This window comes from Brassica napus, chromosome C4 (genome assembly GCF_020379485.1).
Source record: "Brassica napus cultivar Da-Ae chromosome C4, Da-Ae, whole genome shotgun sequence".
NCBI lineage: Eukaryota > Viridiplantae > Streptophyta > Magnoliopsida > Brassicales > Brassicaceae > Brassica > Brassica napus.
Genome location: NC_063447.1, coordinates 42,502,093 through 42,516,637, shown reverse-complemented (window position 1 = coordinate 42,516,637; position 14,545 = coordinate 42,502,093). Strand labels below are relative to the sequence as shown.

Below are 14,545 nucleotides of genomic sequence, written 5' to 3'. Positions count from 1 at the left end.
ACATTCTACAGGAAATCCGAAAAATATGGAAACTTCCATAATCGGTTAAAGATGTTTCCTAAATCTAAACTAAATCTTCCCTAAATATCTCCAAGAATATTTTCTCCCACGTTTTTCTCCTTCTCCCACGATCTTTTGTCGTCGTTCTTTGTGTTTCTCTCTTCTTCATCGACATAATCATCTCTCTTTTCTCTATCAATACAACATGGTTCTAATCTATGTCAAATCGGGTGAATGAATGTGTAGTCGCGGTGATGACTGGAGTTTCGTGGTAGACAAAGAAAAGCGTGGTCGAATGGTAACATTAGCAATTACTACTACGTTGAAGCAGCTCAAGATAACGGTGTGTGAGGATTATGGGGTGGACCATAATGCCATTAATGCCGAGTTCAGTTATTCTTTGTTGAATCAAAAAGGGAATCCTCCAATTATTATCACCAATGATCGGCAAGCATCTAATTTTGTGGGCTATGCAAAGAGGGAATCGTCTACTACCTTGTGTGTGATGTTCTCTGTTTCTGGTGTAAATCAAAAGGAACGAGTCAATATCGATTTGAATAAGTAGCCTTGTGATTCAAGTAATGTTGAGGATGAAGAAGTTCCTGAGATAAATCGAGCAGAGTTTGTCAAGCCGTCAAAGGAGTCTTTTGTTAAAAGAACGAATCATGTCGCTGCGGATGGTTGCGGTGCTTTAAGGAGTGAAAACATTGAACTTTGTCAAAACAATGGAGACAGTGATAAGGATGGTCGAGCTTGGAGAGGAGACTTCGTGAAGAAGGATCAAATTTTCACAAGTAAAGGGGTTCTGAAGGCAACAATGGAAATTTTGGCGATGAAGAATAATTTCGATTACACTGTTATCAAATCCACGAGAAAATGGTGGTATATTCGATGTAAGGATGCATTGTGCAACTGGACTGTGCGTGCAGAAGGAATAGATGGGTCTACATATTTCATGATCAACCAATGTGATGGAAGACATTCATGTGCTCCTTCAAAGAAAAGGAAATTCGGAAAAACAGCATCTGCAAGAACAATTGGGACTCTGATACAACATCAATTTGATGATGCAAACGATGGCCCAAAACCGAATGACATCATTCAATTTATGAGAATGGAGCATAGTTGTGAGATTACTTATTGGCACGCTTGGGAAGCTCGTGAGTTTGCTATTGCAGCTGCTAGAGGTATACCAGATCGCAGTTACTCTAAAATACCAGCATATTTGCATATGATTAAAGAAGCAAATCCTGGTACGCATACTCACTACGAAACTAATGAGAAGGGAAGATTCATGTATCTATTTATGTCATTTGGGCAATCAGTTAGAGGATTCTACAATGCAATGCGAAGGGTGATTGTCGTTGACGGAACTTTTCTGAAAAATAAATACAAAGGGACACTTCTTGTTGCTACTGCAGTAGATGGTAACTCTAATTTGTATCCGATTGCATTTGGGGTTGTTGATTCAGAGAATGACGATTCATGGGGGTGGTTCTTCAGACAGTTGAAAGTGGTTATTGCTGATTTTCAAGATCTAGCTTTTGTCTCAGCTAGAAATGCGTCTATTTCTAAAGCTATTGGGACTATCTACCCTCGATCAGCACATGGAATTTGCATTCATCACTTATTGACCAATGTGGTCTCATTTTTCAAGACAAAAGGATTGACTGCGTTGGTGGAAAAGGCTTCACGGGCATATAGGTACACTGAATTTCAAGAACGTATCACCGAAATTTTTGATATGAGTCTTGAGCTTGGAAGATATCTACGGGAGGCTGATGTGCGCAAATGGGCTCGTTCTCTCTTCCATGGCTCCAGGTATGACATTAGGACCACGAACCCTGTAGAGTCTATAAATTCAGTTCTTAGAATACCTAGAGAATATCCGGTTATTCCTTTGCTTGATAGTATAAGAGAACTGTTGACTCGATGGTTCTATGAGCGTCGCTTGTTAAGCTCAAAGCATGTAGATCCTTTAACCGCTAAGGTGGAGAGAAAGATTGATAGGAGAATTGTGAAGGCAAAAGGATTCCAGGTTTACAAGGTTGACAACTTCAGATCGGTTGTAAAAGGAGACATATATGATTGTCATGTTGATTTGGAAAGAAGAACATGCACATGTGGTAAGTATGATATAGGAAAAATTCCTTGCCGACACGCCATTCCTGCAATTTATTCACGAGGTATGGAAGTATAAACACATGAATACTTGAGAATTATTTATTTTCGGGATTTTCATCATATAGACTTCATATTGATCAAGTTTTTTTTGAGATTGACAGGTATGGAAGTGCACAGATTCACTGACGCCTTATACAGCACTGCAGCGTGGAGAACCGCCTATGCAGATTCCATTAATCCAATAGCAGTTCTAGAGTCTGAATGGAATGTCCCTGCTGAGGTTAAACTTGCAAAGGTTTTACCACCAAAGACAAGAAAGAGTGCTGGTCGACCAGTAAAGAGAAGGTATGAATCAGTAGAAGACAAGATCGCATCTTCTCAAGGATCAAGGAAGAATAAAAAGTATAAGTGCAGCCGTTGTGGAACTGAAGGACACAAGAGAGGAACATGCGATTTACCCATCTAGTTTGTTATGTGTATGCATCTGTCTCTGTTTTTTTTCTTATTGCTTTTGAAACTATTTGACCTTCTGTTTAAGAACCTATTTGACAATTTGGTATTTGCTAAACTATAGAGACAAATCGATTTATTCTAGTAACAACCAAAGTATTTGCAAAATAATTCGTTTCAGTAGATGATGATCACCTCGAAATAACAAGAAACATGGTCTTAACTTCTTTGAAAAAAAGAAACAACAAGTTGAGGAAGCACATAAAAGTAGTTGTGCGCGAAGTCGCTTCCTTTGTTGAACATCATGCATAGATATGGTACAAGAAGACCATCACCAAACAACACACAAACAAAGCTTTTATGCCCCTTAGTTCCCTAATGCATTCTGAGGTCTTCTCTTCGTAATGGCACATTGCATCTTCCATCTCTTGAATTCTACTCTCATGGCGTGTCATCATGGCCTCACCAGCTCTCACTGATTTCTGAAACTCGGAATTGTCAACGAGTAACACGTCAAACAGGTCTTGGAAGTCTTCAATCTCCTCAACAACTGACTTGTCAGTCCATTTGAACAAGTGGGTTTTGTCCTTCATCAGTAACATCCAATACACAATTAGATTGACTAATTCTGCTCTCATCGGACAACAAGGAGACAGTTATATGATAACACGACTAACCTTCTGAGATCCCAAAGGACAACAATGAAATAATCTTCCCGGATTTTGAATTGTTTTTGAAGTGAAACGATTCACTGCCTCACCGCAATTGCATCTTGTGGGAATTCCCCATTGTTTCGCGAGGCGATCTCTTGTAGTGGATGAAGAATTTACTGAAGACATGAGGGAGTCGATCTCCAACTTTTCTCCGCTGCAATCTCTCTGTCGAGGAAGAATGAGGAGTCGATCTCCAACACGGCGAGGGGCCCAACGATTCAATGTAGTGTTCACACGCCATATAAACATAACCACATCCATCTCCTAAAAATTTACAATGAAAGTTAAGTAATATAGCATATAAGAAGTATTAGGAAGATAAATTCACTAAAGGTTAGTACAAGATTCATTACCTCGTTTCCAAGCCATTTTCCAGCACTTACTACTCTTGTAGCTACAGACAAATTAAAGCATGTAGGACCAATTGTTAAAGGTATAGGCTTTAATGCCCATTCCGTGAATCCTTTCCATGACTCTTCGGAGATATAATAAAGTGACGCCTGCGGAGAAGCATCTTCTGGCAATGGTGAATCGCTAAGCTGAAGTCCATGACCTTTTCTTTCGCACCATTTCTCCCACTGTGACGGCGGTGGAGCTGTATTCATCTCTGTCTTTTCTTTCTTTACTGGATTATCCACTGAACCTCGGACCGAAGTCATTGGAGTCCACCAGTCTTCTTCTTTTTTGTCCTGAGATGGATCAAAGCCTGGCACATACGACGTCTGAGAAATCCCTTCAACCCCTTGCGTACCTATCCCGCGACCCATATCATCTGCTTCACTATAATTCACATCGAATGTAGTCTCGGAACCATCTTTTATGTCACGACAAATAAGCAATAATTGAGACACCAAAATACATTATCATTACATAATTATTTTACATAAAAGTTCCAGACCATTACATAAGTTCAAACAAGACACTTACAAACCAAGGACACTTACACACCAAGCACACATACAAACCGAGACCTTATAAAGTACAACAAAATTCAGGCCGATAACTTAGATGCCAATAAAACAAACAGACACGCAAACCAACTTAAACAAGACAAAATAACATTGAAGAGGATGGTGAAGACTAGTGTTTGTTTACCCCGCGTGTGGACCTCCTCAACGGTGCCTGGCTCGTCGATGGCTTTGTCGGTGAAGGCTCTCCAAGCTTAACTTCAACGCTGGCTTCCTTACGTGATTGTTTAAGCTCTGTCCGCATCTGCTCAAATGTCTCGGCCATCTGTTTCTGTATCCTTTGTTCCATTCCAGAGAAGTTGTGCTCAAACAACTTTGTCATAAAAGCCTTCATGTCTTCATAAAAAGGAGATTGCTTTGCACCACTTGCGAGAACCTTATGCTTTCTCTTCTCCATACCACGATCGGGAAGCCTCTTTTTACCCCTCTTTGATCTAGAACCAACGTTTTTTGATCCTTTCGGAGTCTGAAAGTCGTCATCACTCTCGGCTGCTTCAACATTCACGCTTGCTTCATCATTCACAGCTGATTCGTCATCGAGAGATAAAGAAATCACTTCATTTTCTTCAGTTTCCCAAACATGCTCACTAAAATCATGCCCCTTCTTTATCATCTCCATCAGAACCTTGATTCTATCATCCTCCACATCATCATCTCTGTGAAATGACTGAGCTTTGACAACATCATAATTTCCTGTCCATGAGATGTATGGGTAGATGTCATCCTACACAAGAAAGGGAAATACAGTTAGATACTAAATACTCATTTCAAACCGGAAGGAGTCGTCATAAGTAGATAAAATTATCTTGGGTGTAATAATCTCCTCCAAGCGAATGATCTCCTCATATGACACCTTCGCAGCTCCCATCCAGTTTATGCATCTAGGACCGTCCTTGAAACCCTTATCCAGCTTTTTTCCACAAAGCTTCCCAATTTTTGGTACCGCTTCCATTTCCCAAATCTGCAAGGCGTATGAGAAGCCATCCAAGACATAGCTAGTGGTCTTTTCCTTCAGTTGGGAACGATTTTTGGCTATTGATTTGCAGAGAAGGTCATAAGCAGCAACTCCCCAAGGATACCGTCGAACTCTGTCAAGATTCATGACCACCGCGATGTACTTCAGGGGGATATTAGCCTTCTCATCTCTCGCCAATACCACACAAAGAATGATCGCCAAGTAGACAAGACGTATGCAATCTGCATTCCTCCACTTCTTTACAGCTTCCTTGTCCTTAGTCCACAGGTTGAAGAGTGTAATTGTTCCATCTTTTCTCCTCAAAACCTTGCTCCAGAAACCACCATCATATTTCCACTCTTTAAACTCCTCAAGCGAGATATGAATATCGCATTCAAACCCGGTTACGGCGTGGAACTCTTGCAATGAGAATCGAAGTGGTCTCCTCGCAAAGACAAACCATAGCTCGTGCTGTAAGAAAGTCACCAGCTCCCTACACAAGAAGCTGTGTATCACCCTGGCAGAGTATCCAAGACCATTCTCATGGAGCTTAAAAATCTGATGAAAAACCGGGTCTTTCTTCACGACATCCAACTCCTTTGGCAGCCACGCTTGGAACTTTCGGATTATGTAGTCGATCCTGCAGTTGTTGTTGATCTGAGTAACTCGGGGCTCCTCGCCCTCCTTAAAAAGCCTCTTCGGTAGCTCCTCAGACATAGCTACAAACCGTGACAAAATTGTTAGTTCAACATGTAAAGGTTTCAATATCATCACACAAATAATGATGTATAAGATGTTTAACCAATCCGTGAAACAAAATTAGTTTAAGAAACACGCCAAATCGTTTTAAAAAAAAAATCGAGCTTTAATGGAAGAACACTTCGATTTCGTTTAATATGAGAATCTATAGATGTAATCCAATACCTTATGTGAAGAATTGTGAGATTGAGAAGCGAAATTGATGGAAGAACACTTCAAAAATCGATTTGACCCGACGAAGAGGAAGAACGATTCGCAGCCGTTGTGTCTTCAGTGAGATCGAAAAGGATGGTGACGGAGACGAGAGTAGAGACCACGGGCTGATGAAACACCGAGGAAGAACAGAGCTTCTCACCGTTGAACCCTAAATCGCCGTGGGAGAGCGACGACTCTATGACGGAGAAGACAAGGAGAAAGGGGAATTAGGTTTGCGGCATCCCGCGTCTCCCCTTTTCCCATTTAGTGTTTTTTTTAATTTTTATAGATTTTAATTTTAACATTAAAATCTATTACGAAAATTATTATAATTTATAATTTAAATTCAACATAATTGGTAAATTAAGGGTACTTTGGTATTTTACAAGGTCTAAAATCCTATTTTCCTAAAATATCTTCTAGAAATCCTAATGTGACAAATCCAAGTTCAAAGTGTCTTATTTATCCAATTTTCCCTTAATTAATTGATATCCTGATAACTAATTAAATAAAGGGAAAATTACAAAAATGAGACACTTTAATCTTAGATTTGTTCCAATAAGACTTGTAGAGGATTATTTAGGTAAATAAGATTTATATTCTCTTTAATACCATTATACCCTTATAATTAACCAAATTAACCTTAATTAAAATTTAAATTAATTCGTAATTGATTTAAATTTTAATAAAAAAAAGAAAAAACCACAAAAGGATTAAAAACTTGTTTACCCTAATATTTTTTCACTTCTCTTCTTCTCCGCCGTGTACCTTCAAGCCTTCAACCCTTTCAATGTCAATTTAGGGTAAGCGGAGAATCCTTATTTTTTTCATCGTAAATCATCAATTTTTTTGTCTCTAATCTCGTTTTTATCTTTCTTCTCTTTGTTCTCAGATACAATTCAGCGAATTGGGGATTTGTTCTTTGGTTTGTCAAACGGTCCTCTTCTCTCTCTACGGTTTCATCGGACGGTATTCTTCTCTCACTACAGGTTTCGTCGGACGGTCCCTTCACAGTTTGATGTAAGATCTGGTCTAAACCACATTGCAGATCAGGCCTGACATCGAAAGGATGGGTGTTACGCATTGCTTATGATGATAAGAAGAATCCTTATCTACCGAAGGTTTTCAAACAGAGCCATCTTTGGAAAATTCTTCCCTAAGGTTCTACTTCATTCTTTGCCTGAACTGTCTTTGATCTTTGATCTGATATGTACATATAATGAGCAGAGCGCTGCTAGAGCTACTGTGCCAGGAGGTCCAAGTGTACCATGTAGTACAGCGAAGGCTGTGGAATGGGACGCTGCTTGGTCACAGAACCTTGACCTGTCGGGTTGTGCGGCTCTTGGAGTTCATGTTGCAGCTTATGAGGAAGATAAAGCCGAAGGTACCCGTCCTAAGAAGCTACAGGCAGAGAAAACTGCAGAAGGCATTGTTTGAGGATTAAACAAGGTTTATAACGAATGTTTGCATCGCACATTTCTCTTATTTTCTCAAAAGACAATACTTTATCATCTTCCGTAGGGTCAATAAGTGCCAATAAGTTGTCTCTTTAACTTTAGGAGTTTCTGAGGATGTACCTAAGTTTCTGGTGATTTTCTATTTGTTTTCCTGAATATGAATCTTTCTTCTGTTACAAAGTTTCAACTTTTTTTTTTCTGTATGATGTATCGTTCAACTGTGTTCAGTCTAGATTTGTTTCAGTTCAGTTTTGACTTTTGAGAAATTAAGTTTTGGGAATTCATACACCTTTGAATTGTTCAAACTAGATTTTGGTTCATTTCTTCTCTATGTTCTTTAATTGGGTTTAAAAGGTCTATAAGCTAAATATATCACACAACAAACAATTAGACTTTGTGGCCCAATGGATAAGGCACTGGTCTACGATATATCACACAACCAGAGATTATGGGATCGATCCCCAGCAGAGTCTCTTTTGTTTTTGTTTTTTAACGCAATCAGCCTCAACAACACGGCTCCTTGTTCAAATTGTTCCTTTTGATTTACACCAGTACGAAGAGGAAAAGATCGGAGAAAGATCGTGGGAGTAGGAGAAAAACGTGGGAGAAAATATTCTATGAGAGATTTAGGGTAGATTTAGTTTAGATTTAGGAAACATCTTTAACCAAATATGGACTTCCATATTTTTCGGATTTGTCTAGAATATGTAGCCTACCTTACGCAGAACATAGTAGAGTAGATGAGAAACACATTCTTCATTAAGCGTCACATAAGGTAAAAGGCAGAACATATTATGACAAATAATATAGATAAGGTATATCATTGCGTTGTAGCTATATGTCGTTATCAAGCTGTAGGTAGATTGAAGACAATTTTCTTGATTATAACGTAACAGATTATAGTTTCGTTAGAATATATAAGAAATATTAGTTTACGCTATATACCCTGGATATATCTATGTATAAAACTTAGTATCCGATTTCTAAATTAAGTAGATTACTAGAATGTGTTTTCTAACTGTAGCTAGAAAATAAAATAAAATATGATTCAACTTTTTTCAAAAAAAAAAATTAAGCATATATATTGTCATACTTATGTTTCCAATAGTCTTAATATTTTTTTACATTTTTAAAATTCAGTTTACTATTTTTCCCATAAAAGAAGGGTAAAACATGTCTAGAATTGCCAAAAATATCAGAAGTACTAAAAGGACAAATAAAAGTTGAGAGTGTCCCATTTTTCCAATTTTCCCTTAAATAAATAGTAGTTGTTGCCTAAATGGGAAGCTTTCGTAACTTGCATATGCATTTTTTTAGATTTAAAGAAAGTTGTGAACATAGCGAATTTAATTTTCAGTTGACGAATTAAATGTTTTCTTCGTCTAAATTATAATTTAACTAGTATTATGATCCATGACTTGTAGTGGTACATTTATTTTATAATATAAAATGTTAATACAAAATATATAACGTAAAAATTGTTTCGGAGTGATTTAAATATACATCTATATTATTAAAAGAGAAGTATCAATTTGAAAATGTTCTTACTTCATTAATTAAACTCTTTTTTTTCTTGTATTTTTGAGTTGCATTTATGAAATATCCTAAAACGAATAAAACTGCCTAATTTATTACTTGTCTTTTTAGTTGCATTAATGAAATATGCTTAAATGAATTTAAACTTCTTATTTTATTGTTTGTGTTTTTCAGTTACCTTAATAAAATATCCTTAAATAAATTTGGACATAATGTCATTTAATCAACCAAAAAAACTCATGTGTTATCCTTACGTGCATAATTTTAATAATGAAGATTTTTAAAAATGTACATCATTAAAATGTTACCTAAAACATGCAGCACTAATATATAACATGCATCAATAAAACTAGAATTTGACTCACACAATTGTACGGATATTATTTTCAGTTGATTAAACTTAAAAATAATTATATATTCAAAAAATATTTAAGAACGGCTATGATTTTAAAAATTATATGGTATTATTTGCTCATAACTAATTTGTCATTTGATAAATTGTTAGAAAGAAAATTTTAGCATAATATAACTCAGTTGTCATTTGCTAAATTTATGGTTTTTATTTATATTTTTTATTATTTAATTATAATATTTTCATTTTATATTTGAAAGATAAATGAATTTTCTTTCAAACAATATTTTTGTAAATGTATTTTTTAAAAAATAATCAATTAAAATTGTTATTATCATTGAATATCATTATTTTTGACATAATTTGAGTTTTAGTTTACATCAAAACTTATCATATTTTAGGATAATTTTAATTTAAAATGTAATTTTAATATTTTTCAAACAAATTCTAAAAATATTTTTTAAATATTTTGTTATAATTGTTAAAAAAATGTTGAGTTGCATTTCAAATAAAAAGGTAATAATATTAAAAATATTCTAATTAAAATATGTAAAATTTAATATAGTTTTAAGGAAATGGTCAAAATAAAAAAAATTATACATAAAATAATCATGATTTTTGTTAACTGGGTGGATCATTATTTATATGATATCGCACACGAAAGAAAAGTTTCTGTTTTTAAAATTATCTAATTAACTCTATACTCATTTTTTTATAGTTTTTATATGATATCACACATTCGTAAAAAATAGATAGTTTAAGATGCAAAAAAAAATATTTACTTAATGAATATAATATGAACGAATATTACAAATACATCATTTAATAAAATAAATAATTAAAAACTGAAAATTCATATCCGCGCTGGCGCGCGGGTCAGGGTCTAGTGTCTTTGTTAAAATGATCATATAAGTGTTACTTACATGATTGATTAAGTATAACATGTTTATAAAAGTAACATATATATTTAACTATTTAAAGTTTTAAATATTTTTAAAATAAGAAACATATATGTTAAAGTACTATACCAATTAAACACATTTTTGAGGTTAAACACATCAACAAACAAAATTCAATCAAAAACAACAAACAATACGTAAGATTGAATGAACAAGGAAAATGAAATACCACTATTTATGCAGTTCTATTGTTTATTACTTTAATTTTTTCAAAAAAAAAAGAGCTTGGATGGTAATATATTATACAAAGAAGCATAAGTTGAGGTCCCATCACTGTTTTGCTCTCCCATTCAAACTCTTATGCTTGAAATATGTGAAACAGATCAAAATATGCAGATCTACAGATAACATAATTCAAACAGAATATATACAGATCAAATAGTTTATTAGAACAAAATCAGATCTAACTGGTTAAAATAATTTACCAAATTATCATATTTGACCGAATGATAAAAATAAAAAATTTAAATATCTCAAAAATAAAAATTCTTATATATAAAAAGTAAATATTATTATTTTAATAAATAAAATTTTAAATATTATTTAAAATTAAATACAATTAGAACATACACTAAAATTAAAAATATAGATTATTTTATTTACCAATAATGTATTTACAATTTAATCAACTATAATATATATGTTTTCTATTAATCTAAATCTTATATAAGATTATTTAATGTAGTTATATTTTAGAGCATACAAATAATGTGCATAAATACTTTTTAGAGAAACGTTTATTAATTTCATGAATATGACAAGAAATTTTTGTTAATTTCAGGAATATGTCAAGTAAATATTCATCTTAAATTAATATAAATGAAAATGAAAAAACTTACTATTGATTTTTTTTTTGATTTATGAATGGGAGAAATAAACATGCGTGTAAAGTGTAGTATTTATAGGTAAAAGAAAAGAAAATAAAATAAGGAAATTTACCTATTGGGTTTCTGTGTTTTACCAAACCTCTTTGTTTTCTTTGTCCACAGTACAATTTTTTAACGCACAAAATTCTCGGCAACCAGCTCATTAATTATTATTTTTCTAGTTATGCATATTAAATGGTGAATGTGCAGTAAATGCATATAGGACTGATATAAGCTTTTGTTCTGCTTTGCATTAGAACCCAAATAACATAGAAACAGTTTTTACATGCAGTTTATATATTTTTTTTTTTAGTTTTGCATTTTGATAGTTGAATGAACAATATATGGAGACTCTTTTGCATGTCATTTTTCTGCATTTCGACTGAATTAGTTCTATTTCACATTCATACCCTTAAAGTGAAATAAGTTAAAGTGAAATAAGTATAGATCAAAAAAATAATATTGAAGAAATGCAGATCAAACATATCAAATAATTTATTATTTTTTGAATGGTAGATGCAGTTCAAAAATGCAGATCATATATTTAAATAGTAAAAATTACAAAAAAAAATTAAAAAACAAAGAATATATGATACAATACATAAACAAAAATATAATAATTTAATGAAAAGCATTTCGATTTTTCCATACCATAGATGTCAATAGCTGGAGATGAAATATCGTACAACAGGGAGTCGACGTGCTTATCTCCCACAAATTTTGGATTTAAGCTCAGTTGGAACGATCACCTTTGGATCCACAAAATTTTGGAATGAGTGGAAGTGTAAATTTTCTTTGAGACTTTTACATCAGTAATGGAACAGTTTAGAACTTGTTCTAACCTCTGAGTACGTATGCTTGCCAAATTCACATCAAAAACAGTGAGAGAAATCAGAAGCCATGATTTCCCCTAAAAGCTCTAGTTATTTGAACTTTCTTTTATAGATTTTGATGACGTGATTGCTCTGGTTATTGGAACTCTCTTATATCCATTCTATATCATTTTGGCCAAAAAACAAACGCGACTAAAAAACTAGATCTATGTGAGCGCTTTGACAATGTCTATATATATTTATAGTCAATCGGAGTGACTGCTAGGAAATAAAGAGCTGTCCGTCCAAAAAAAAGGAAGTAAAGAGCTGTTGCAGATCATCTAGTGAGCGTCGTTAAATGAGTGTCATAACTCCATATGTTTCTTAGTCGAATCAATGAGGAGGAGAAGTGATACAGCTAGGGTTTTCGAGTGTAAAAGTTGACGGAAAACGTTACATATGATAACCTTTCATACTTGTGGGTTTAATGGGCCTACATATTTTGTAATTTATAAATCATACACATTTCATAAGTTCTGATGAAGCCCCTTAGTAGATGTTTACTTGCACAAACTGGGAAAGCAAACTGGTCCTCTCACTGCTGACATGGCTCTCTCCAAGATCAGATAGATGATGTGGCATCACAAGAGAAGATACTCTTCTACTTTATATATTAAGATATACTTATTCCATATATATTTGATTCATTTCGTTTCTTCTTATAATACAATAATTTTCTGACAAAAAATCTATATTAAGTTTCGAATAGTAAAAGCATTTCAAATAGTTCAGATCATGTAATTTAAGTGAGATAGTGTGAATCATGTATATTAAATGGGATAAGTGAATATCAAGCAGATCAACAGTTGAGAATGTTAAAAGCACTTCAAATAATGTGTATCATATGTTTAAATGATAAAACTTATAACCAAAACTCATAATATAGAATATTAAATAATACATAAAAGAAGCTAAGATAATATAATAAAAAGTATTTTGATTTTCCCATAATATATATGAAATATTATTTTTATTATTTGTCATATGCTCTCCATTAGCCATATTTGTTGTGTCCATATAATTTAGATCATTTTCAGAATCTTCACCTATGATATTTGTGTGTTCCATTACTTCAACAAATTATCATCAAAATAATTTGAAATTCTGATAAAATTATGTAGTCTCATTGTAGCAGTTTCCAATATGTTTGAACATGAATATCATATCTCAAAAATCATTAAAAAAAATCCTCAATTTTTTCTTCCAAAATCCAAATGTCCTTTCAATAACAGAACGTAGAGATACATGACATCGATTAAACAATTCTTGTTTATTCCTTGGAGAATGACCATTGTTGAAATGAGACATGTGATACCTAATAACTCTATTCCGAAAAAATCTATAAGGAGCCAAAAAACCTCGTTTATTTGAATACCCCGAATCAACGACATAATACTTGACTACCAGGGGCAAATAAAATTCAGAGTCACTTTCTTGTGACATTGTGCCAACTGATGTATTGTGACATGATCTAGGTGCTCCATTCCAAACATATGTAAACAACATATTTAGGTCACATATTGCCATGATCATAAAGGATCTCCTATCATGTCGATTTCAATACATTCCTTATACATCCATAGCTCTAACAAATTCACTAAAATATGACCAGTATCTTTCGTTCATTTGCAGTCTTTCAAGAATTCGAAATAGTTCTTGTCTTGTTGGAGTCATGACACAGTCACAAGCATGTAACTCAGTCTCTCTAAAAAATTCAAAAAAATTCTAATTACTGTCTCCTGCGTCCGTTCAAACCATAATCCATCATCCCTCTGAACTTCTTTGTGCCCACAAATTCACAGAAACATTGTCACACTCTCTTCAATGCTGACATTTAGAGTATGTTGTAAACCATAATTAGATTGCAATATATCACATTAGAATTTAAAAGCATCAAGAAACATTCATAGTAACTGAAAACACGCAGCAAATCTTCTTGTAGTCAACACCAAATATTTCTCAATCCTAAACCGTCATCGGTTTGAACTACTCCTCTTTTAAAATAGTGATTGTATTAACTCAATGATGGTTGAATTATTAACTATTTGGATTGCTCATTTTCCAAATTCTATAACTCAATTCTCTCATGGATATTTTGACTGTGCGGACTTCGTGATCTAACATATACGAAAAGCCTACAATTTTTAAAATCAAAATTAAATGTTATGCTTTATGCGTATATTTTAGTTAAATTATTTCTTTCTATCAATGGAGAGCAAGTTCTCTCATCTCTCCTCCATTTAGTTACTGTTTCATTTTTTAATACTTTTTATTATTTGAGAACACTGTTGTGGATGGTTTTATGTCATGGCTCATTAGGCATGAGAATCATTTATTAT

The 14,545-nt window shown here is 33.7% G+C and overlaps 2 protein-coding genes across 2 annotated transcripts; both read left to right on the top strand.

Annotated features, from left to right (window-relative positions):
• The first annotated feature begins 238 nt into the window (after positions 1–238).
• LOC106429429 lies at positions 239–2,590 on the top strand. Its single transcript, XM_013870175.1, has 3 exons — positions 239–523; positions 566–2,186; positions 2,286–2,590. The coding sequence occupies exons 1-3, from the start codon at positions 239–241 to the stop codon at positions 2,588–2,590; spliced, it is 2,211 nt and encodes a 736-aa protein (XP_013725629.1).
• A 4,618-nt stretch (positions 2,591–7,208) lies between these two features.
• Positions 7,209–7,824, top strand: LOC125585522 (asparagine synthetase [glutamine-hydrolyzing] 3-like). Its single transcript, XM_048754760.1, has 2 exons — positions 7,209–7,325; positions 7,392–7,824. Exons 1-2 carry the CDS (start codon positions 7,254–7,256, stop codon positions 7,599–7,601), a joined length of 282 nt encoding a protein of 93 aa, XP_048610717.1. The 5' UTR covers positions 7,209–7,253; the 3' UTR covers positions 7,602–7,824.
• Positions 7,825–14,545: the final 6,721 nt, after the last annotated feature.